At 39.7% G+C, this 26,063-nt stretch overlaps 1 protein-coding gene across 3 annotated transcripts in view; it reads left to right on the forward strand.

Moving 5' to 3' along the window:
* LOC139938117 (piwi-like protein 1) overlaps nt 1–26,063 on the forward strand; it is a 36,819-nt gene that overhangs the window by 4,774 nt on the left and 5,982 nt on the right. For 2 of the 3 annotated variants that reach the window (XM_071933495.1, XM_071933496.1), the window contains 16 exons: nt 3,244–3,315; nt 7,225–7,460; nt 9,342–9,512; nt 10,035–10,249; nt 11,680–11,804; nt 12,289–12,369; nt 13,178–13,372; nt 14,249–14,423; nt 15,635–15,813; nt 16,616–16,730; nt 17,060–17,247; nt 18,282–18,357; nt 18,896–19,096; nt 23,397–23,500; nt 23,909–23,979; nt 25,178–25,331. In XM_071933495.1, the coding sequence (XP_071789596.1) occupies nt 7,253–7,460; nt 9,342–9,512; nt 10,035–10,249; nt 11,680–11,804; nt 12,289–12,369; nt 13,178–13,372; nt 14,249–14,423; nt 15,635–15,813; nt 16,616–16,730; nt 17,060–17,247; nt 18,282–18,357; nt 18,896–19,096; nt 23,397–23,500; nt 23,909–23,979; nt 25,178–25,331 (2,258 nt within the window). In that variant the 5' untranslated portion in view covers nt 3,244–3,315; nt 7,225–7,252. The remainder of the gene's footprint in view (nt 1–3,243; nt 3,316–7,224; nt 7,461–9,341; nt 9,513–10,034; nt 10,250–11,679; nt 11,805–12,288; nt 12,370–13,177; nt 13,373–14,248; nt 14,424–15,634; nt 15,814–16,615; nt 16,731–17,059; nt 17,248–18,281; nt 18,358–18,895; nt 19,097–23,396; nt 23,501–23,908; nt 23,980–25,177; nt 25,332–26,063) is intronic. The other variant, XM_071933497.1, reaches the window with a different exon arrangement.

Below are 26,063 nucleotides of genomic sequence, written 5' to 3' on the forward strand. Positions count from 1 at the left end.
TAAATGGTCAGATTGTGAATAAATTGCATTGTAATTTTTCTACATTATTTTTTTTGACCTGCTGAACAATTTCATTGAAAGGTCCCATTTGACAGGCATGATATTCTCTCTACTTCAGTCTGGGTTTTCTTTGCCCTTAGAAAAATCTGGGAAAAAAACGTGATTTAAAATGGGCTGAAATATCTATCAGAGCCTATACAATGTGTGTAGTTCAGTTTTTAGGCTAGTATTACTTGATAAAATTGTCCTGCTTTTTTTCCCCCTCAAGTGTGCAAGGACCAAGTCCTGCCTGCTTTGATTTAGAGTGGAGTAGCTCTATGATGAGAGTTAACTTTATTTATTGGAATGTCATGTGTTCTGGGTCAAAAATTGAAGGTCAATCCCTGTGAGCTTGACTGAGTCTGGGATGGGTAGCTGGCTATAAACGGCTGTTAGCTGACTCATGGTTGACCACAACTTCCCATTGCTTGCATTGTTTACTGTTGTTACATGTAGCATAGAGGTGACCTTTTTCTATACATATGTAGTGCACAGTGTGTGCAGTGAGAGGTTCCAGGTAATAGCCATCTTGGTTATGTAATCCTGACTGAATAAACAAGGGGATAAACGCCTTGCATGCCTTGGTGGGAAGCCAGCTTTTGTTGTACACCTGTTGCTTATTGTTCAAGTTGCCCCCTGTTTGGATGGATTCCTATCTTCTGTGAGGGGAGTTGTGTCTATATGTATTGCCCATCTACATTTACAATGCTGTCTCCTTTTCCCCACAGATATCCCATTTTTATTAGCCTGCCTCATTCACAAATTGATTACTTCCCCCCCCTCCTTTTCCATAAAAAATTGATATTGTCCTTTGTGTTTCCATCTTCTTGTGGTCGAACATGGTCAAACCAGCCCCTTCCCTTCATACTCCACCGCATTCTCCAGAAGACGATCAGAGCATACTGATCGAAACGTCTAGTTAAACCAACGGTTCTTTTCAGAACCACCCCAACTCTTTAGAGATTATTATATGGTGTTACTGCAAACTATTCTATAGGCCAAACAAAATAATATGTGTGTTTCCGGTTACCCGACCGACCCTAGAAAAACACGCCGACCCTACAGAATTTTATACATTTACAGACAAAATAAAATAAAATAAAACAACCTCGATCCCACTCCCCGTTTGACAAAATACCGCACGATTTTAACGTTATTATATTTGATGTTTCCTTTTTTCTAAAATGTTTTCACATTTAAAATAAAGCATTAGAAAATACACATTTTCTTACGAGAAAAGACGTAGTTGATCCATGGTTGATCAAGTACTAGTATTGCAACGACTGACGGACGACGTGTGTGTAGCGTGTGTTGGGAGGTCGCTGCATGCATTTACACGTGCGAGTTCGTAATGCTAGCAATCTGTTAACTGCGCTGCTCAATCTTGAGATTGCACAACAGATGTTGATTGAGCGATGTACGCCGACGAGCTGCGCTACTCCCTCGCATTTGCGTAGCCTGGAAACCCGCTATAATTCCCACGTGACACGTAGAGTCTTGTCTCAATGCGTTTATTCCCGGTTCGCGTAGATATTACCAATAGAGGGCGTTTGATCTCACTGTATTGCATTGTTCCAAAACGACCTCTAGCATTCAATGTTTCTTGTATTTTGTTGCCGCACGCAAAAGGCCCATTCACACGAGCGCTGCAAATGAGGGTCCCGTGCGATTTCATAACATCGATGTTATAAAATCGCAAATCCATGTCGTGTGAATGCTATGTATGTTACGAAATTACCTGGGTCCCGTGTTGTTCATAACACAGATCGAGACCTCCTCCAAAAAATCGCATCGATGTTATAATCATGGGGAGCCATCGTCTGAACCGAATGCCTGCGATTGTAACGAGGGACCGCTGCGTTGACACGTGTAGAACTATGGAGGAAGAAATGGGCGAACTATAGCATGCATATACATGTACATGTACATACACGTGATGTATATCTGCTTAACGCTGGACAACGATCGTTTGGCTGGTGGGTTTTGTGGCCGGATGCTAGACCAGTCCAAACCTTGAAGCAAAAACATCGTTCAATCAGGAGCAGAATACGTCTTTTGGCAAAGCTTTTCGATGTTTTAATTCACCATTTGTTATGTCTCATCAATAATTCCATATCTACAAAACATTTTCATTCAACAATGTAGCGTTTTTAACGTCAAAAACTCTATTTGAATCGTGGAATTTTGTGTTTTTCTTCGACTCGAACATGACTCGACGTTGCTGGATCGCTGAATTTCAAGACAAGCTCAAACCTTGAAGCAAAAACATCGTTCATTCGGAAGAAGAATACGTCATTTGGTTAAGCTTTTTGATGTTTTAATTCATTATTTGGTATGTGTCATCAATAACTTCATATCTATAAAGCATTTCCATTCAACAATGTAGCATTTTTAACGTCCAAAAAGCTATTTGAATCGTGTTTTGCTTTTTTTAGCTTCGAAAACGTAACCCCCTTCCCGCTGGCCGCCGGGATGAGAGTTACGTTATCGCAAATGTTTGTAAAATATTCTACATTTTATGTGACTTAAAATGAAATTGATTTCAATGAAATTGTATTATTTTATTCCTTTTAACTGTAATCGCTTGTAGACTTACGTCCATGCAGTCAAGCCTACCCAAACGAGGGACGTATGTTTACATGTGTGTGTGTGTGTGTCGTGTGAATGCTCGCTAAAAAATCGCACGCGGTAAAGGTGACAGACGGCTGGCGCCCTTAACCAGGGACCCTCGTTTGCAGCGCTCGTGTGAATGGGCCTAAAGTAACAACGACTACAGGCGTAGAATCTGCTTTTGTGTTACGTGAAATTTACAGACCTGGGAACGGTTGCTTTTTGGGGCTTATTTTCTGTGTCTTTTTAAGAGATTTTTGAGTCGAACTTGGACATCGTTGAATTTACATGAAATTTACTTGCAAGGGCAAAAAATTTTTTAACATTGGTTCCTACCCTAAGTTTTGAAGCAATAAAATAATTCAACAAAATAAAATGTTTTTTCGTCCCTACCGACCCTAATTTTTTGGCCGGTGTAATAGGAAACACATATATTATTTTGTTTGGCCATATCTATAACTCCACCTTTGGTCTCCTATTTATTGTTTACCCCTTGCTGTTTTCTGCATGCTTTCTAACTCCATTCATGTATTTCCACTTCACTGCTTATGCTTCACTTGGGTACCTATTCCTGTTTGTTGTGTTGTCATTTAGCATTTGAGAAAGACTCTGCTAGGATCACTTCAGGCCATCAACTATTTTGTGCATTTATGGTCCATTTGGTTGGTAAGTTGTTTGCAACAGCTATTTCTAATTTCCCATTTACATTTATAGTACAATCACTCTATTTGTGCATGCAATTTGTAGCATATAAAATGACCTTTCCTACGATGTCAAATTTGTATATTTATTATCTTAATTTTGTTTGCAAGAGTTCTGGCTAAAACGAATTACTTCTATTTTTATTCAGGATTTCTGTCTCAAGAAAAACGACAAGACTTTCAAATTAATTTTCCTTAAGAAAAGTTTGTAAAAACTACTCAGAAAATATAATCATTTTTATTAAAAGCTTCTATTTCCATTTGTACCAAAATCGGAACCTATTTTGCTGAAAAATCTTATCTGTTTTGAAAGTGTTCAGCCACCACGGTCACTTTGACCAGCACGAGTCGGTCGGGGCCCGCCCGCCATGCACGCCCAAGCCCATGGCGTTGAACGGGTGACGTGCTCGGTCCAGTTAGCTACCGTTGTTATATAGTCCGGATTTGTCGTCATCTGACTACATGTCTGGCGACGAAATACCACGATTGGCTGCCAAATGTTCACTGGATTCTCTCTCAGAACTTTCCAAGTCTTTTTATAGAGTCACTATAGGCAAACATATAAGCCAAAACCTTCGTGCAATGAGGAGACATGATGGTGATTTTTGTCCCCAAGTGAAATCTTCAAACGTACTTTTCTCGGAAAATCATAATGGCGACCCCCTGTACAATACATACCATTGCAATGCTTGGTAAACAAGCAACCCATCTATATAAAACCTAACAACAGAGGGCGCCAAACAAAATAAATACAATCGTTCAAAGGCAAGGCTTTTTTCTGTCAAGTTTTCTCGACATTGGGACGGAGCAACTACACAACGCACTGTCGAGTTTTCTCGACAATGGTAAGGAAACGCTTGCACTGTGCGGTCGAGTAAACTCGACAATGACTCGACAATGGTATTGAAAGGGTTAACAAAACAACCACAGAGCCTGGACTTCCTGCAGGCACAATTTGTACACAGCTCAATGGAAGAAAACATCAAATCTATTATTTTATGGAGATTGCACTGTCTAATTCTTATCAACTTTTGATATGATGAAAGGGGGCTCATCTCAAAACGTATGTCAGACACTTCGTACCTTTGCCACTTCGTACCTTCGAATTGGTCACTTCGTACTGTGGGCGGGGTACAAAGTGACCATCAGCTGAGTCACTTTGTACCTTCAGCCGAGTCACTTCGTACCTTCATTAAAATGTGTATTCCTCAAAAATTTTATGTTCGTTTACATAAAAATTAATAATAGGCTACTTAATGAATTTAAATTTTTGTTTGAATATGTGAATGTCATTTTTAATGTGAAATTAATATTATGTATATAAGTTTTTTACTACCAAGGACAACATCTTCCGCCAATATTTGTTTATCGTCACAATGGCTCCTTGGTGTCCCAACAAAATAGTAACAGTTGGTTTGATTTGCTTTTATTTCTTTAATCATCCGATCACAAAGCACAAAAAAAAAACAGAAATCCCGAATTAGTACGAAGGTAGGAAGTGTCTCGTGAGAAAGTATGAATTGACTTGTGAGAAGGTACAAAGTGTCTTGTAAGAAGGTACGAAGTGTCTAAGGTAGGAAGTGTCTAAAGTCACTTCGTACCTTGAAAAGGTAGGAAGTGTCCAGGGTACGAAGTGGCAAAGGTACGAAGTGTCCTGACACCCTCAAAACTTGTCCAGCTTTTACTTTCACAACTTTTGGTTTTATGTGGAAATTATGACACAAAATGTCAACTTTCCCATAGGACCAGTGTAGTGTCTTGTCTGCCAGAATACTCAAAGAATGTACAAGGGTCACACTTATTATAAACAAAGTTCACATGGTCTATACTGCAGAGTATAGTTTTACAGAAATTCAGGAGACTTCTCTACTACTGCCGAGTTTTTGTCGTTTTTGCACGCTTTAAAAATTGCGTGGATAATTACTTGTGTTGTGGGCTAGTTACAAAAAAACAAACATTTTTTTGTTGACTCTGCCCTTAGTGGGCCCATGAATGACACCCCCCCCCCTAACCCCCCCGCCCCCCCCCCCCCCAACACAGAGGCACCGTGAGGTGTGTTTGTGATCACAAAATTGACCAGTACTAAATTACATTTTCTCTGGAAGCCTTTGTCATCAAACTCTGACTGGACTTTTTATCATTATAAATTTAGTGGCTGCATTTAATACAGTGACCCTGTAAGAGCTCAACAGAATCACTGGGGAAATAAAATACTACTTACTAATAGCTGCTAAACTAGAGGTCAACTGGTAATTTATTTAAAATCCAGATTATTTGATTAGGTCCAAATGGCCTTGCTATGTTTTGTTACCATTATGTTTTACTTTAGTTTATCATGAACCATCAATCAGCAAATCAGGCTTTGTAAGGTCATATTTTCTATGGTTTATCTTGGTTTTAAAAAAAACCTCTGTGCAATTTGGAGAATTGGAGCATGGGTTTCTCTTTAAGAAGATTTCTGTGAAGAATAATAAAATAAAGTGTTAACAACTAAACTTTTACCCCACAATCCTGGTTGGTAAATGGGGAGAACCCTGCTTGTGAAAGGCACTGTACACGTTTGGTTATTGTCAAAGACCAATCGTCTCACTTGGTGTATCCCATCAGGTAAAATACAGGCCTGTGAAAATTTGCAAGAAAATTATGAGAGAAAAAACACCCTTGTTGGACGAATTTGTTTGCTTTCAGATAGGAATAAAAGACTTCTAGCTTGAAGTCTTTTATTATTTTAGTGAGAAATAACCTCTTTCTCAAAAACTACGTCACTTCAGAGGAAGTTGTTTCCCTCAATGTTTTATACTATCAACCAAGTCAGTATTTAAGATAATATTTGTTTTGAGTAATTGCCAAACGTGTACCTTCCCTTTAAAGGAACACGGTGCCTTGGATCGGTCGAGTTGGTCTTTGAAAAGCATTCAAAGTTGTTGGTTCTGAAATGCATCCGTGGTTAGATGGATGTTTTTAAAGTAGAACACAATAATCCGCACAAACATGTCTTGAAATTGCACATTTTCCCTTTAACGTTGCGAAGAAACACAGTCGGCCATTTTGTGTCAAAACTTTCGATGCCATAAAATTGCCATAAAATCAAATTGCCAACCGTGTTGGCATGATTTATATTGAAGTCAATACAAATTGTGTGTTTTTATTTTTTCCTCCAAGGATCTAATATCAATATCATGCCAGTGAGCATGTGTCAGTTGCTATTCAAAAAATCATCATTTGCTCCGCAATATTACCATTCAGTTTTCTTCAGTCAAAATATTTTGCTATCCAAAAATGCTGGATGAAAACGTTCCCTGCATGCCTTGTTACTCACTATCATATGAAACGGAACAAGTGAATCACTTGGCTTGACTATAAGCTTTGGGGTATTCCCCTTGTGCGTGTTGCAATAATGTTGATGAGCAATGCAGAGGGAAATGTTTCTCATCTTGTGTAGAGCTTTTGATAACCTGGTGATTTTTTACGGTAGATATATTTATCTAGTGGATTGCAGGCCTTGAATTTTGTTCTTCGGTAAGGAGCACTTTTATGAGAAAAATTAAACATTTTTATTTGAACTTTGCAAAGGGCACCACAGCAAAAGCACGGGGCACCATCTGCAATTGCTGCGGATTATCTTTTAGGCCTGATTGAATTTCGAAGAATGATATTGCAGTGTGCAAGGCCTTGTTTGTCGTATGCGACTCGTTGGAGATTTCTGAGTGACAATGCAGTGGAGATTTTTTGAGTGAAAATGCAGTAGACCTATTTTTAAATCTTCACTTGATGTTGAATCAAACAATCTGATGTTGCTTGCTGTGGCATACTTGCGATGGTCAAAAACACATTACAAAGCCTCTTGACACTTCCTTTCTCTCCCCCTCTCCAGGCAGAGCTAGAAGCTCAACTTCCCCACCATGGCAGATCAGCAGCCCTCAAGCGGCCGGGCCCGCGGACGTTCCCGAGGACGTGGACGTGCCTCGTCAGGACAGCAGCAACCCCAACCCCGACGCCCCGGTGAGACAGCACCTGCCCCACGTATGCCCCCAGCGGAACCGGACCCATTGCCCACCCCTGGGCGAGGCCGTGCTCGAGGAGGATCATCACAAGTTCCTGGATCAGGAGGTAGGTTTTTCGAAACGGATCTCAAACAACTTTTTAGTATTCAACAGGGCCCAATTTTATGGCTCTGATTACCGCCTTATTATGCACTTAAGATCACCATTCTGCACTGGCGCTGTAAGGGAAAGACTGCCTTAAAATAAGCCAAAAGAAATATGCTTGCCGTAAGCGCAGAATATAATCATAATAGTTGGTTTTATATAGCAATTCATACACCATGTCTCAAAGCGCTTCCACATTGTTGCCCCTGGTCACTGGACCTTAAATCATTCCTTAAAGGATTTGGGTACTTTTTCAAAATGCCATAGATTAACATTAAACTTATAGGGTTTGAAGATAACATTAGTGGAAAGCTTCCCTTCAAATATTACTTACTGAGGTGCTGTAGTTTTTGAGAAATGAGTAAATAATGTCATGAAAATATGTTTGTAAATGATTAAAATAATTTTCGTCTCATGAGACGAAAAATTATTTTCATGACATTGTTTTATTCATTTACAGCACCTCAGCACGTAATATTTTCAGGGAATCTTTCTACTATCATTATATTCAGACTGTGTAAGTTTAGTGTAAATCTGTGGATATTGTGTTTTTTGTCCTACAAAAGTTACATAGACCCTTTAAACTTTCTACTATCATTATCTTCAGACTGTGTAAGTTTAGTGTAAATCTGTGGATATTGTGTTTTTTGTCCTACAAAAGTTACATAGACCCTTTAAACCATCGCAGCTCCCTTAAGAGTAAACAGAACTCCCTGCTTTCACAGGCTTCGGTAACCAGAGCCATGAAATTGGGCCAAGGCAACCTGACCACCTGTCGGACTTGATGGCCGAGTGGTTTAGTGCATTAGACTAAAATTTTGACACCTGAATCCTCAAGAGTGTGGGGTTCAATTCCTGGTCATCACAATTAGGCCCTAAGTCCTTGAGCATGCTACATTATCATTATGGTAGCATGGGACAGTATTGTGTTAACCCTTAAGCACTACATGAGAAGACTGGGATGTGTATGCTCCCCAGGGCACAGCTAGAATTGATCTTTGATGGGGCAAGGCAAAATTTCATTTTGCTAAGAGCACTTCCATTGGGAATACTTAAGGCCGGTTCGTACTCGCTGCAACTGCGCCACGCACCCGACAATCTGAAATGGGATTTAACGTTCATACTTCATCAAACAAAGACTAAATACACATTAGTTTGCGTTCGCGGGCAGAAACGAACACGTCAACTTGTGTTCATGCATACATTCGGTGCAAGGGTTCTTCATTAAATAAAATGCCTTCCATCCAAACCTTTATCGCAAATTTTCCTAAATTCCTTCCATGAAACCACGGTCCTTTTTACATCTTGGTATTATTTCAAGCTTGTGTTACACAGATTTGGAAAAAGAAGCACAGTTTTTTTTTTGCGTATCGGGTTCTTTCGATTTTATTCACTGAAATTGCGTTCACGCATCCGACAAAATTTTAAAATACTTCAATGTGTCCGACTACGCATCCAATTTGTGTGTACGGCCTTATTTCTCATTTTGAAAAATGCGTAAGCATTTGCGAAAAACGATAACGCACTGCGCTTCCTTTGACGCACTGCGGACTTAGAAATAGGGTCTGCGTATGCAGTGAATACGCAGCGAGTATGAACCGGCCTGTACAGTCTATGGAAAACTTCTGAAAGGGGACCAAGGGCAAGACTAGGCGGCAACAGAAGTCATTGGCTCTGTGTAATTATTTCATGTTTTTTTTTTAAAGTTGAGGAATGGTCTGAGGAGGCTTGATTAAAATGTGTTGACCATCTCGATTTAGCTACCAGGACATGTGATGTGCGCAGTAAATGTACAAAATATTCTATTATAACGATCTTGAACATTTCCTTTTTCCTTTTTCAGCGCCCGTAGTTCAAGAAGGACCAAGAGAGCCGCCTACAGGCCAGATGGCAGCACTGAGCATGGGTGCAGCGGGTGAAGGAGGATTGGGTGGCATCAGTGGACGAAGCCAGCAATCGCGCCCAAGTTTTGGCGATCCCAAGACTCGCCCAGCGCACGTCGTCAGCAAAGAAGGTATTGTAATAGCCCTTGATTGAATTTCTTATTCCAAAATGTTGACACTGTTTTCACAAAAAGACATGCATGTCAAAAAAATATTTTTTTAAACATTTGTTGTAGTGTTTATTTTTTTCACTTCTTGCCCTAAAGATGATTTTATGCTATACAATATTTACCAGTAATTTGTAAATTGCAAAAGAAGGCTCTTTCTCGAAGGCTAAATGACACCACGTACAAGATGAATTGGTATAACAGAAGCAGTTAATTGGAAAGAGATGATAGAGATGAAAGGATACAAAGAAAACAAGGGATGAGTAGAGAGGAGGGTAACAAGCCCTTTCCCCTGCCCCCCCCCCTCCCCTTTGTTACCCTATTCTTGTCACTCGGTGATGTGAAATTATTACTTGGTAGGAAACTATCTTTGTAATATTTTATAAAAGATAAGTGCATAGCTGGTATGTGATGTTTTAGCTTAAAAAGCAATAAGTAAGTCAAAATTAAAGTATGTATACTTTTTCTCTTTCTGCTATTTTAAAGGATCTTCGGGGACCAAACTGGAGGTGTACACTAATTGCTTTCGGTTGAAGGCAGAGGACAGGTGGCTACTCTACCAGTACCATGTGGGCTTCAACCCCATGATTGAGAACCCTAGGGCTCGCCAGGCTATCCTGCGATTCCACTCCGAGATCCTTGGCAGTCCCTTGGCCTTTGACGGGATGACCCTGTTCTTGTTGAGAAAGCTTGAACAACCCGTAAGTAATTTTACTCAGAGCTGTGTTAAAAATAACGGCTGTGGCTTGATCATGCAGGCATGCAACTCTTCCGCGTTTCCGATTTCTTTAAATTTTTTTGTTAAGCCTAATATATGCCTGGCAACAACAGTGTACAATTACAATCATGTAAAATAAGCCTAGTACATGCGAACAATGCACCTAAGAGCATAAAAAACCTCAACATTTTTTAGAGTACCATTGTGGGTATCATGTCGCGTGGCGTTTCGGCTGCCTCGCTCTGCACTTGCGTTGTGCCTTTGAAAATTTTCCTCTTTTTTTTTCAATGGGTAGTTGCATGCCTGATCATGTGAACATGCATTGAAGATAGAAGGCCCATAGCATCTATGAAGCCATAGTCGCCAATGGGAGACTTTTGAAACGCTGTCGGCAGCAGTCATGACGGTCCCTTATTTTTGCGGCTCTGAGCATGCTCCCACATGCTCAGTGTCGCTCTGAGCATGCTCGCACATGCTCAGTGTTTCCGCGCGTTAGTCTGAGGATGTGCACTACTGGCCATAACTGTGAAAGAGGACTGTTAAAAGTCTCCCGTTGGGACTCAGCCTTGTTCTCTGTTTTCTCTCATTTTCTCTGGTACAACTTATAAAAGGCCAGGATTCTAAGTTTTGTTTTTTTTTCATCACAAAATTCTTGTACATCAAACAAACTACATGTACAATCAAAGGATGAATATCAAAGCCCCATTTTGTCAAAAACCTTTATATTTCCTTTCATTGTGAATAGACTTTGCAATTCCCGCGCGTATCAAAAACAAGAAAAAAACTTGATCCCAAATACATTTGGGGATGAAATCAAATCCACTTAACTTTTATTCACAGCAAAATTAAAATTAATACACTCCTAGCAATTTGTTTTAAAGGCAGTGGACACTATTGGTAATTATTCAAAATAATTATTAGCATAAAACCTTTCTTGGTGACGAGTAATGGGGAGAGGTTGATGGTATAAAACATTGTGAGCAGCGGCTCCCTCTGAAGTGCCATAGTTTTCGAGAAATAAGTAATTTTCCACGAATTTGATTTCGAGACCTCAGATTTAGACTTTGGGGTCTCGAAATCAACCATCTAAACGCAAACAACTTCGTGTGACAAGGGTGTTTTTTTCTTTCATTATTATCTCGCAAGTTTGATGACCGATTGAGCTCAAATTTTCACAGGTTTGTTATTTTATGCATAGGTTGAGATACACCAACTGTAAAGGCTAGACTTTGATAGTTACCAATAGTGTCCACTGCCTTTAAATGCAATTTTGATTGTTGTACATAACAGTCACTTTTGTTAAATTTAATTGGACGAGGACGTATTTTGTTTAGAAACCCCAGCTTGACACGACTGGGAACAGGGTTGGGTTTGAATTTATAACATTTATATCAATTCATCGATCCTTCTTAGGTGACAAAGTTGAGGACAAAGCGTAAAGATTCCGATGCTATCGTGGAAGTCACAGTAACACTCACCAACGAGCTGGCTCCAACATCACCAACATGTATTCAGGTGTACAACATTATCTTCCGCAAGTGAGTTGACTGTTATTGATTCATTATTGAACCTCTGTCTCTAGTAAAACCGCTTATTACCCCCATCCCCTCCCCATCCCTCGCGCCAGTACCGCGCACTACCATCTTAGTGTTGACCCCTACATATGTTTAGGGGTAGGTATACACATTCGAAATGGGGACCAACAACAAGAACACAATAGAGACCCCAGTTGCATTAAGGGACCCCAGTTGGGTAAAGGGACCCATTTGGTGAAATGGACCCCATTTTGGTTTAGTTACCCAAGTTGGGTTTAGATACCCCAGTTGTGTAAAGGGACCCCAGTTGGTGAAAGGTTCCCCAGTTTGGGAAAGGTCCCCAGTTGAAAAGTGTGTACAAAACCTTGACCTCTGTGTAATCTTTTGGGCCTGGTTAGGTTTCAAATTCACAAAAACCACTTGTGGTCCATCCGATTTATGATTTGGCGTTTAATTTATTGTCTGACAATTTTTGTCTTGTCCATAGGATCTTAGCTTTTGTCGGAATGGAACAGATTGGACGCCATTACTACAACCCCAAAACGCCAATAATGATCCAACAGCATGGGTAAGTTCTCAACACATTATTTATTAATGAAATGCTGCATTAAGTAGTGCGACTAAAGGCACATCGTTCTTGTTCATGGGAAGTTTACCATGTCACATTTCAGGGGTCGAAATTAAGTGTATTTCCATGGTAGTCAGCAGGGCTAGTGACCAACAATTTTTAGTAGCCCTGAATAGATTTTGGTAGCCCGAAAGACACATTATGTCTTGCGAGGCGGCTCAAACTTTACAATACACCAATAACATAGTTCTTTATTGTTTGTGATGATGATTTTGGCATTATTTTACCACTAGCCCTTCGGGCTATCAAACTGGAAAAATCAGTAGCCCGGCCATAACTCTGGTAGTCCCGGGCTAGCGGGCTAGTGGCAATTTCGACCCCTGCATTTGCAGTGATAAGAGTCTTCTGACTTTTGGCGGAATTTCATCTTTCTAACTTTGAAAATCAATCTTTTGTTTTCAGTTCTGACTTTTTGAGATCTCCAACTTTTGCAAACTGAAGTGGCGGGGGCGAGTCATAAGCGAGTCACATCTTTTCTTAAATGAGGGGTACGGTGGTTAAATCCCAAAGAGAGAGTGTTTTTAGGTTCATAAATTGATTTGACAAGTCGTGATTTGGGCTATATTGAATGTGGCCGCTATCGCGCGCAATCATTTATAATACAAACACACACACATTTTTGGCATTCATGCTGGCGAGTGGGGAAACATAACTCCATTTGAGTAGGGAGTAACTATTTGTTTTGATCGCACCCAAACCCTAAACACAAAGATTGGAAATCTAAACCTTCTACTTCTTCTCTTTGCAGTCTGCAAATGTGGCCCGGGTTCATCACTTCCATCCTACAGTACGAGAAGGACGTCCTGTTGATGGCGGACGTTTCCCACAAGATTCTACGCTTGGACACCGTGCTGGACCTGATGACCGATATATACAACAAGAAACCCAACACATTCCAGGATGAGGTTACTCGACTCCTTATAGGAGAAATTGTCCTCACTAGGTAAGACCATAATATCAAAGTTTTATACAGTGCATGTATCTACCAACAAGGTACTCAAAGACTTTGTATATACATTTATACAGAAAGAGATAATTGAATGTTTTGAATTCTGAGACCCAATTATGTAGTATATTATAAGGATTTACAAGGTGCTCCGGCCCATTCAGCAGCCAGGAACACAGGGGTGAACCCCTTCTCTTTTCGATAAGTGCACTGGGTTCTTTTACATGCGACACACAACACATGGGACCAACGGCTTAATGTCCCATCTGAAGGACGATGCAATGGTTTAAGTGTCTTGCTTCAGGACATAAAGTGTCACGGCTGGGGATTCGAACCCACACTCTGCTGATCCGAAACACCAGAGTTTGAATTCGGTCCTCTTAACCGCATGGCCACGACACTTCCGTGGTGGCCAAGTGCACCTTACAGATTCAGTGCCATTGTGGACACGATACTATGACACTGTTAGGTTTGGGTGCAAGTTGTCTGCAGACACCTAAACCAAACAGTGGACTTCTTAGTGGCCACCGTTTCTCAAGAATGCTCATGTGTTGTGTAATGCATGAAAAGAACCCAGCGCACTTGTCAAAAAGAACAGGGGTTCGCCCCTGTGTTCCTGGCTGTTGCTGCTGAATGGGCCGTAACACCTTGTCAACCATTTTAAGGTGCTACACTATTGGTTCACAGAATTCATCACTACAATAACGTATCTTTCTGAAAGTTTGTATATACTCAGCGTCTGCCCGTGCGCTATATAACTATTCAATATTATTATACATTATTTTGTTTATTGGATGATCAAGTTCCAATGTTCATAGCTGTTTCACATCAATTGACACCCTGCTGGTTTCATTTTCCATTTTAAATTTTCAGCTACAACAACAAGACATACCGTGTCGACGACATCGACTGGAGCAAGAACCCGTCCAACACCTTTGCCAAGTTTGATGGGAGCCAGATAAGCTATGCACAGTACTACCAGGACGCGTACGATCGCAAAATCATGGACATGAGCCAACCTCTCCTCATCAGCCGACCAAAGAAGAGGGTAAGTATTCCTGGGCTATTTTACTTCTCCAAATATTCTCCAAAGTTCAAGCCAGCTGCCGTGTGTGGGAGCGTTTTCCGTATAGTAGTGCGGACATCAGGAGTGTGTACCCACTACCTCAAAATGGTTTTTCGCCTTTAGGCCTAAATGTCCTTGTAATAATAGGATTGTGTGTTTTTCGCTAAGATGCCACTCTACAATAAATTTATGTGTCTAATTTCATAGAGCTGCTTAAAGGCACTGGACACTATTGGTTATTACTCAAAAAAACTGTAAGCATAAAAACTTACTTGGTAACAAGCAATGGAGACCTGTTGATAATTTAAACATCGTGAGAAGCGACTCAATCTGAAGTAATATAGTTTTTGAGAAAGAGGTATTTTCTCACTCAAATAATGAAAGACCACAGCTGAAGCCTTTTATTAGGCATCTGAAGCACACAAATTTGTGTAACAAGGGTGTTTTTTTCTTTCATTATTATCTCGCAACTTTGACGACCAATTAAGCTCAAATTTTCACAGGTTCGTTATTTTGTGCATATATTAAGATACACCAAGTGAGAAGACTGGTCTTTGACAATTACCAAAGGTGTCCAGTGCAAGCAGCTCCATGAAATTGGGCCCAGGTTGGCACAACCATCAAGAGCTTTCTCAAAAAAACACTGGTATCGATGTGAATACCACATGTTTAAATTTTGCATTGTTCCCTAAGGCCATTTAAAATACATCATTATATTTCTTCTCCTTTTGACATTTGTTCAGTTTGTAAGATCTCCACAAGACTGGAGAAACTCAATTCAATCTCAATTTCAGTTTCAATTCAATTCAATCGACATTTATTTCCATTTTGGTGAAAATAGGAGAACAATAACTAAGTACAACAAATTAAGTACAATCATTAAACTGGTCAATACAATAAAAATGGAACAATATAATTTAATGGATACGGAGCAAACCAATATGGGGGCATTTACAGAAGCCAAAAAGGCGTATATGGGTAAGGCCAAAATAATAATTCTTTATCCCCGATGCAGATTTATTATCTATTTAATTTAACATCTAGCCAAAAAGGCTAGATATGCCCGTTGACAAGTACAAAACCAAAGAAACTAGCAAAAACAAAAGCAGTAAACTAAACTTAAAAGTTGAAATCAAAGAGGAATACGTTTGACGAAAGTAATAATACATCTCTAAATATATTTCTTTTTTTAGGATGAGCGTCGAGGAATGACAGGTCCGATACATCTCATCCCAGAGCTGTGTATGCTGACTGGCCTGAGCGACGCTGTGCGAAGTGACTTCCACGTCATGAAGGACATCGCCACGCACACACGTATCTCACCTGGGGACCGTGTGAACACTCTCCGCTCTTTCATCACCGGCTTCCCTAAGTAAGTTCTGCGGGGACGCGTTTTCTCCTCTCTTTTTTTCCTTCACATTTTTGTTTTCCTTTTTTCCTTTTCTTTCACAAGAGAATGAAGGTAAAAACATAAAATAGCGCCCCAGATTGCAAGATTGCAGAGCAGGGCCTTCAAACCAATGATAAATGTAAACATTTGAGTTCAGTGGCAGAAAAAAACACAGGCAAAACACTTGAATGGGATTCAAACCCACAACCTTTGCATGGCTAGAGCAGATGTCTTACCTTGGCCATCAAGCTAGCCTGGATGCTAGAGGCAGGTAAAGATGGTATTAAGTGATATCACGATATTATCGGATATCGCGATATTAATTTGGAAACAATTTCGATTTTGGTTTTAATAGATATCGATATATCGCGATATACCGCGATAATCGCGATACATCGATATATCGATTAAATATCACGATGTATTTGCTAGCTGAGACATCTTGCACCCCATAGGTTTGGAGTAAAACCAGAAAAATAGGTCATTAGAACACCTGACTGTCTCTTCTACAACTTTCACTTGGAGTTTTAAGACTGATGTCAAGTTTCATTAATCGCGATTATATCGAATATCGCGATATATTGTCAACGATTTATCATGAATAAAATAAATCGATATCGCCGAAGCTTAGATGGTGTTTGTTTTGTATTATAATAATAATAATAATAAGACTTGTAATGCGCACGTATCCACCCTGCTGGGTGTTCAAGGCGCTGGGTGTATACAAGCACACCTCTGGATAAGTTGATGTTGTGATTTCTTAACTTTTAATTTCTTAACACAGGAATAAGGATGCGAAGGAGTACTGTGATAAATGGAAGATTGGCTTTGAAAATGAACCAGTTAAAATCGCAGCTAGAGTACTTCCGGCTGAGACCATTCACCAAAAAACCGCCAAGGTAAGTTTTCTTGTATAGTCCTGTGTCAGTCTCGCTACAACAATGTCACCATTGACCCACATAGTATTGATGTGTCCTTTTGTTTGGTATTGTACCATCTCCTGCAGGTTTTTCACTAGCCCTCATGTATTCACGCACAAAATTTCCAAACCATAAAAAAACAAAGAGTAGTGTTCGCAAAATTTCACATTTCATCTCTTAATGAAATAGTATGATGTATTTGATTAGCAAGATTGTTCGGAGGTTTGGAGTAAACCTTTGAAAGATGAAGAGTATCTGGGTTGTGTGAAAATATTTGTATCTTAGTTGAACCCATTTGTTCCTCGCAGATCAACTACAAACCGTCCGATGCTGAATGGAGTCGAGAGCTACGCGGGAACGCGCTGATCAGTACGGTTAATCTGAACGACTGGATGCTCATCTACACTAGCAGAGACCAGGGGAATGCCATGGACTTCAAACAGACGCTCCCTAGAGTAGCCGGGCCGATGGGGATAACCGTTAGAGAGCCAAAAATGTAAGATTTCCTCCTAAGCTTCCAAGCTCTCCCTGGTTTTCTAAAGAAAAATTTCCCTGAAAATAAAACTTTTTTTCTATGTTGTGGTAAACAAATCTGCCAACTCTCCCTGATTCTGCAATGGGTTCCCTGAAAATAGACTTTTTATTTCACGTTCTGGTGAATAAAATCTCCCTGATTGTGGAAACTTATATTTTGAATGTAATTCTAAAGATCTCCTAGATTGTCACATGAAATCACCCTGATTGCAAGATGCAAATATTGGCTTTTTAAGAATCAGTTGTGTTATTTTTTTTGTAGGTTTCAGAAACTGTTTTCTGTATATTACAGGCATGTGAGACTTCCTCTTTTCAGCTGATTTCCTCTTTTTTTTTTCTTCTTTTTTTTTCCTCTTTTTTACTTTACTTTCTGTGTACAAAAGTAGAGGAATATAATCTTTTCCTCTTTTTTTCTTGCCCGGTTTTCTCTTTTCCTCTTTTTTTTATGGATAGTTACTCACATGCCTGATAGTATGACTTCGCTTCAGAGGAAGATGTTTCACAGAAAAACATTTTCTAGTATAAACTTCATAATCAGTAAGCTTTCAGTCTGAAATTAAACCATTATACCTTCAAAGGATTTGGGTACCTTTTCAAAATGTCCATAGATTAACATTAAACTGACAGGGTTTGAAGATAATGATAGTGGAAAGCTTCCCTTCAAATATTACTTACTGAGGTGGTTTAGTTTTTGAGAAATGAGTAAAACAATGTCATGAAAAAACATTTGTAAATGATTAAAATAATTTTCGTCTCATGAGACGAAAATTATTTTCATGACATTGTTTTACTCATTTCCCAAAAAATACAGCACCTCAGCACGTAATATTTTTAGGGAAGCTTTCTACTATCATTATATTCAAACTGTGTAAGTTTAGTGTAAATCTGTGGACATTGTGTTTTTTGTACTACAAAAAATACATAGACCCTTTAAATACTACTTTTTTGAATTAATATAATTATTTTGCCATGTTTTTGTTTGTTTTGTTTTTAAAGGTGCGCTCTGAGAGACGATCGATCTGAGACATACGTGAATGGTATAAGAAACAATCTGACCAGTTCAACACAGCTGGTAAGTCAAACTTCAATAGATACATGAAGTCATTGACCACCATCTTTGATGAACATCCACTTGTGAAAAGGCAGAGAGTCATGCGCAGTGTGTACAAGCGTGCACTTTCCCATTGTTCATCATCAAATATGGCGGTTGATGACACTATGTGCAATCCATCTATTCAGTTGTACCATAGTGACCTTAAGAGAGAGCAGATTGTTTTGGGGGTTAGTCAAAGACGGCCTCCCTTATGTCTTGAGTCACATAAACCATCAGCACAGTTCATGGCTGTTTGTGATATTGATTTTTGCATTATTTTCCCTCTAGCCTGCTGGGCTATCAAACTGGAAAAATGAGTAGCTAGCGGGCTAGTGGCCATTTCGACCCCTGGGTGAGATAGTTCAAACCGGCATCTAAATTCCAAAATCCAAAAAAGTAAAACACAGCAAAGAAATGTATATTATAAGGTATCATTGCTAGTAAAGGCTATGTTGTTGTCTCAACTTATGATTTCCCTCTATTTTCATCTTTTTGTTTTGTTTTTGCGATTGATCAGGTGGTCTGCGTCTTGTCCAGCAACCGTAAAGATCGTTACGACGCCATCAAGAAGTTCTGCTGCAATGAATCGCCGGTGCCCAGTCAGTGTATCGTGAGTCGTACGCTAAGCAAGAAGCAAATGTTGATGTCCGTCTGCACCAAGATCTGCATGCAGATCAACTGCAAGCTCGGCGGGGAACTGTGGGCCGTGGAAATGCCTGTAAGTCTTATGATATTCTTCTTAATATTTATTCATGTTCATAAATACCTCACTGTTATAACACTTTAAAAACCTCCACAAATTTAAATCAAATCGCACAGACTAGCTTCAGCTCACCCTGACTTTGCTGCGTTGATTGACTGGTGGAGAGCGCCCATGTAAGTGCCAACTTTGTGCCCGACACATAATTAAATCTACTAACTTGGCTGTAAAATTTGTCTATAAAATTTGCGAGTTTGGCGCAATTATCTGATGGAGCCCTCTTTTGAAGTTTATTGTGCTTTTTTTTTTTTAACACTCTGACCACGTTTATGTTACATGGCCATGTGATCTCCTCTCGGCCAATCGGAATGGATACACTGTCCAAGGTTATTTATGAATCACGAATGACAGACAAGAAAATCGAGAGTGGACAAGAACAATAATAGCAATCAGCGAGGCTTGCTAACGAGAACCATAAAAATGCATGCCCTCGATTTGTTGAATAAACGTGGGCGTATTCCGTGTGGAGCAATTCAATCGAAGGGTGTACATTTTTATCGCTCTAGTTATCAGGGCCTGTGTGACCGGGCCTTAACTGTAACATCTGAGATTTCTTATAAACTTTTTTGTTTCTTCTGACGACATGCTTTTATTGCTTCTTCTGTTTGCAGCTTTTTCGAAATCATGAAAATAAGGTAGATTTGAGCTGTTTCCTTAGGTGGCAGCAATCCTCATCAAACCATTTGACATCAAACCATTCCTAAGTTCTTATCCATGAAACTATTTATCAATTGTTGGATTTCATCACAATCATATCCATAACAATAAGTATTTCTGCATTCACTGGACTATTAGGGCCAATGATTTTCCTTTTCAGAAAAGTGCAAATTCCGTTTGGCAAAAACATGAATTCCGTTTCAGGCACCAAACAAATTCTGTTTCATGTTTTTTTAATTAGATAAAAGGTTTTTGTAATACCCAGGAACACACTTATAAGTTGCACTGCTGACTTCCTAAAATGTTCATTTGAACTGACAATTTTTTAAAAAAATACTTTAAAAAAAAAATTAAAAAAATTGTGGAAAAACATGTAGTGTAACAGCCGTAAAAAGGTTGCACTGTGACTGCAGTATCAATGCACATGACATGGTAGACTTGATTCCAAGTCTAAAACTGCAGTTGATTCTCTAGCCACATTGATGCACTAGCCACATTGTAGGCTAATGACAGGAGTGTATCCACAAGAGGGCGCTGTTTCAGCATAATCAAAGACTTGGGAACAAGTCTATGGACGTGACCGTTCTCCTTCCACAAACAAAAGGTCAGCCATTTTGTTTTCGCTTTGGCGACAGAATGTTGACAGTTTACGGTTTTATTTTAGACCTTTCCGAGATGAAAAAACATTGTATGTGTTCTTATAGATCATAGGTAAGCTAGTTTGTGTATTATTGTTGGTAAAAGAGAGGGAGAAAATGCAATTTTGGTGAACCAAAAATTTTTAAAACGTGACGCGAATAATGCCCTTCGCTTAACCATGTTAACAACGTGTGTGCATGGTGTGTGTGTAAAGTACAACAGAATGATCCACGGTTACAATCTCGTACTTTTTAAAGGTCTGATTTCTGATGCTATTTTAGTTTAACAAAAAGAATCTTAATAAAGAATGCAATTTCAATAGTTTTGGCGTCAAGAAAATAAAATATAAAAAGTTTTTTCCCCAATTTTCTGAAATCCCGGTGTCCGTTTCAAAGGGCGAATTCTGCGAATTCCAACCGTTTTCCGCGATCGTGGAAAATCATTGGCCCTAGACTATCTGTAATGTGGACTATTGCTATGTCCACGGTTGCTATCACAAAGAGTTGAACAAAGGAGGGTCCACGATTGTAGGTGTTAACACACTGGCGCATGTGTGCCTGGGTTGCTGTGTTTTGGTGTGGTGATTTGTGCGTGCGTGTGTGTGTAAAAATTATGTATAACAGATTTCCGGCGCTCCGTATTTCATCGGGCCCGAGAATATTTATTTTATTGAAATACGATTTCTGGCAATTGTTTGAAGCGAACCATGTTTAATGATAATATGTTTTTAAAGCTCTCTAAAGTGTTTGTACGTATGTATTGTAAATGCCGGAAGTATTGAGAGACTTTTGTGTCAAATGTGTGCATGGTGCTGTATGTATCGATGTATTTTGTGCGTACATCCATACAGGTTCTTTGGTCCGTACATGAAATCGCTGAGAGATATTTGTTTGGCGGCGGATTGGTGTTACCGTTCAGACATACTGACTGAGTTTTTAGCGTTACCAGTCATTATTGATGTTGATAGAGAAGTCAATTTGAAACAAATTGATCAAGGAGTAAAGAATAGGTTTAATTGGAGTTGGTTGGAGTCGAAAGCCAGTGGGGGTTATTTTTTATCAGACTACATGAGAAAGATAAAACCCTCTCCATTGTTTGTAACCAAATTGTGTCCTACGGCAGCAGTGGGATAAAGACCCTCGTCGTGAAACACGAAAACTGCGATGTCACCAAAAAACAAACAGAAAATTCAACAAAAATCAGACTTTGCCTGCCGTTTTTGCATGGGGGGGGGTGAATACAGCCCCTACTCATGATATTGTATCTTCTCACAACTTAAGCTCCATGATCTATGCAGACAACACCTAGATATATACCACATGTACGCCATCAGACCCCAACACTGCACTCACAAAACTTCATGCATCCATCAAGGACATTCACCAATGAGTGACTACAAACAAGATAATGTTGAACTCTGCCAAAGGGAGGTTCTTCATTTTACATGTAGAATTGCACTACAGTCATTTCCATCACGTTTGATGAATTGCAGTTAAAACCCCTCATCAGAAGCTAGAAATCTCGGTGCAGTCATGGATGAACATCTAACCACTGGAGGCCCATGTCAACACCTTATGCCACTCTTCAGTGAGTGCAATCCGAAAGATAGGGCAGATTCGCGACTGTTAAGATGAAAGATCCACCACCACACTATTACATGCATTCGTAACCTCTAGACTGGACTACTTGCCAACCTCCCAGACAAAGACATAAACAAACTTCAAAGAATACAAAACATAACAGCAAGAATAACCTAGAGAACACGTCAAAATGAACACGTATCATCCATCTTATCCTCACTCCACTGGTGACCCATTGATATGCGCATTCAATTCAAAATACGCCTACTCAACTTCAAGGCACTCCACGGCGCTGCTCCCATCTACAGCACAGAACTCCTTCATAACTGCACTCCAACCGCTCTATTCGCTCGCAGCACCAACATCTCCTGCAAATTTAAAGATTCAACACCCATACTCCGGAACCAGTTGTTTAGTTCACTGTTCTTCCCACTTTCTGGAACAATCTACCACATCACATTTGCTATCTTATGTGGAACATTTCCCACTAAATTGAAAAAACTTTGAATTCAGACAGTTTAAAGTTGTAATAACTAGTTTGAATTATAAGAGATGTTAAATTTGCATCGGAGATAAAGAATATTAATTTTGGTTTTACCCATACACCGATGTGTGTTAGCACTGTATTCTCAGTACTTTTCTGATTCCTGTGAAAAAATACTCGGGTGGGATTCAAACCGACAAATTTTGCAATTCTACAGCAGTGTCTTACCAACTAGACTACCCAAGTTGCCCGGTAGCTAGTATACAAATATTGACTGCTTCGAGTGCTATGGTTAAAACTATGACTCCCGAGGTGATCTCTGGAGCGTTCTATTTTCCCGAGGCGAAGCCGAGGGAAAATAGAACGCTCCGGGGATCACTGAGGGAGTCATAGTTTTTAACCATTGCACGAGTAAAAGCAGGCAATATTTGTTTTATAACACCCCAAACATTTCTAAATACTGTACTATTATTAAGTTACAGACCTGAATGCTACAATCTACGGACGACGCGAATACAGATTGCAAACACTTTTACTTACTGTGTTGCATGTAGTGTCGTGCAATCCGAAATGGTTACAGACTATTAATTTATCATCCTCGTACACGCAATGGACGTCTGGGTACTGCACGCCGTGTGCTAGTCTGTCGGACTAGCGCATGGCAAACCGACGCACTATCACATGGCCGTCGTCTAGCAAAACTAAGACATGTCATGTGACGCGCTCTAAACCAATGAGCAGGCAGAATACTTGCAAGGGGTGTTATAAAGGCAGTTAGAATCCTATGTTTGAATTAATAACTAATTCTCTGTCAGTAATTACTCTCCTGTCCAGCACCATGCATGGATTCCCCTGTAAAGAGACTAATTTTCTAATCGTTTCTTTGTGTTCCTTTTAGTTGTCCAGCATGATGGTGGTTGGTATAGACTCGTACCATGACTCCTCTTCTAAAGGTCGCTCCGTTGGAGGCTTCGTGGCAACCATGAACAAAACGCTGACTAGGTAAAGAATAACACTAGCAAGAACCGAAATCAGTTTAGGGGGGGGGGGCAACAAAGAGAAACTGACAAGAATGGATTTGAACCCATATCCTCTGGATAAACTAACCTGCGGCTCTGCCAACTGAGCTGTCTAGCTCTTATCAGTGTTCTCCTGGGTTTTTTTGGGGGGGGAACAAGACTGCAGGGTTTGTTGCTAAAAAAAAAAATAAAAAAATACAGCACCTCGGCATGTAAAATTTATTTAAAGCAAGCTTTCTACCAACGTTATTTTTTAAAGTGTGTACGGTTAATGTTAATCTGTTGACGTTTGTATTTTGTGTGTTACAACAAGTAGACACCCTTTTAGTCTCTTGTGTCATTGCAACCCGATGAGCCCAGCTAACACGACGTGTCATATTTACCGTTTTAGATACTACTCTCGATGCACATTCCAGCACAGTGGACAGGAACTCATTGATGGGCTCAAGGTCTGCATGAAAGGTATACACTTGTGGTTATTCAAATTGGTTGTTGGAGGAACTGGTTAATAGACCCTTCCCATGAAATATGTAAATTGCACATAGCGCTTGCGCACTAACGTTTTGGTTGGCAAAATGAGGGAACATCGCGCTGTTTTGTACACGGCTAATGAATGCGTGACGCAGACGCGATTGCGCGTCTGCTTAGTGCACAACTCGATGGCGTTTGCCAACCAACAGGGTCTGTACGCATGCGTGAATGTAATTAGCATATTTCATGGGAAGGGTCCATTGTCAAAGACTAGGAGTCAATTTCACAAAGAGTTAGGACTAGTCCAAACTTAGGACTAGTCCTAACTTAGGACTAGTCCTAGGAGATATAAAAAACGTGTGGCTAGTCCTTAAGTTACTCGTCCTAACTCGAGATGAGACTAGTCATAAATCTTTGTGAAATCTACCCAAGTATTGTCACTTGGTGAATCCCAGTGTATGCATAACACAACATAACAAATCTGTGAAAAGGTAGACTCAATTGGTCATCAAAGTTGCAAGAGAACAGTGAAAGAAGACATAATGTCATTAATGCACAAATTTATGTGCTTTCCGATGCTTTCAGCCTGAAGTCTTTAAATACTGCGCTAATGAGGTCGAATTCCAGTATTCAAAAAGAATTTGAAGAATTGACAAATTAGTTGCAGACAGTGTTCATGTTTTGTCTGATCAATGATATACTTGGAAAAAAAGAACTATGAAAAAGTAGTGGTAGTTAATCCGTTGTGTAAATCGGGAGAAAAACAGAAAAACAATCTTGCACAACTTTCAGCAAGTAGTAAACACATTGTCCTTGGTTATACAACTGCAATTTGCTGTTCTTGTAGAAGGTTATCAGACAGTTTCCTTCAGATAGTGTCTTAAAACATCCACTTCTTCGTTAATGGTTGTTCCCCAAACCCACAACAATTGTGGTGAAAGGACTTTTTCTCATGCTGGTCCTGGAGTAATCTGTCCCTGAACATGTCATCTACTTATAAGTTCAAAGAGGCCCTCAAAACCCTTTTTCTCGGCTGCTTTCATTAATTTTTTATCTTTCTTCCTTGCGCCATGAGCATCATTGGTTTTGGATACTGGCGCACTATGAGTGTTATTATTATTATTATTATTATTATTACATGTGTTACATGACATAAGTATTTAACAATGTTCTTGTTCTCTCTCCATAGCTGCACTCAAGATGTACCATGAAATCAACAACGCCCTTCCTCAGCGGATTGTCATCTATCGGGATGGTGTTGGAGACGGCCAGCTAGCGGCAGTTGTCGAACATGAACTCCCCCAGATATTAGATACTGTCAAAGCACTCGGCTCAGACTACGAGTAAGTTTCAATATACCTAGAAGTGTTTATATTTTTGGCGTTTATTTGTTTGAATTGCTTTATTAATTTTGTATTTCCTGTTCTTTTTTGTTTTGCATTTTATGGATTTTGATTGCCAATATTTTAAAGGGTTTCGGTATCTCCCATGACATGAATCTTTACTCGCTGCAATTGAATACATGTAATATAATTCACATGTAGAAGTTTCAGCTGCATTAGACATCAAGTTAGTGAGAAAAAAAAGTGAAAATCACAGAGCAATAATTTTAGGAGAGTCCCACAAATCAGCTTACATGCCAAAATAATTGTTTGTGTCACGGAGACTACCATTATTTTTCTGGAAATATTTTACAAATTTTTCAAAAACTTCGGCACCCCAGCAAGTAATATTTGAAGTAAAGGTTTCTATCATCATTATCTTCAGAACAGGTAAATTTGATGTAAATCTGTGAAAGTACCCAGACCCTTTAAATGCTGTGCCACGAGGTTGTTCCATACTATACGGTTTCCCTCCCTCGGGATAAAAAATCAAGCACTTTCGATCTTTGGCTGTGCTCTGTGGTCATAATGAGTTGATGTGGTTGGCAGCCAAAGGCGCCCTTGAATGCCAGCTTCTCGAAGATGTTGTAGCTGCGTCCTTCGCAATTCAGCTCTTAGCTGCGAGTAAGGATGATTAGCCCCCCAAATTATTATTATTATTATGCCTCCTAGTTTGCTTGGTTGCATTCCGCA

The sequence above is a fragment of the Asterias amurensis genome, chromosome 6, assembly GCF_032118995.1.
Source record: "Asterias amurensis chromosome 6, ASM3211899v1".
NCBI classification, from domain to species: Eukaryota; Metazoa; Echinodermata; class Asteroidea; order Forcipulatida; family Asteriidae; genus Asterias; species Asterias amurensis.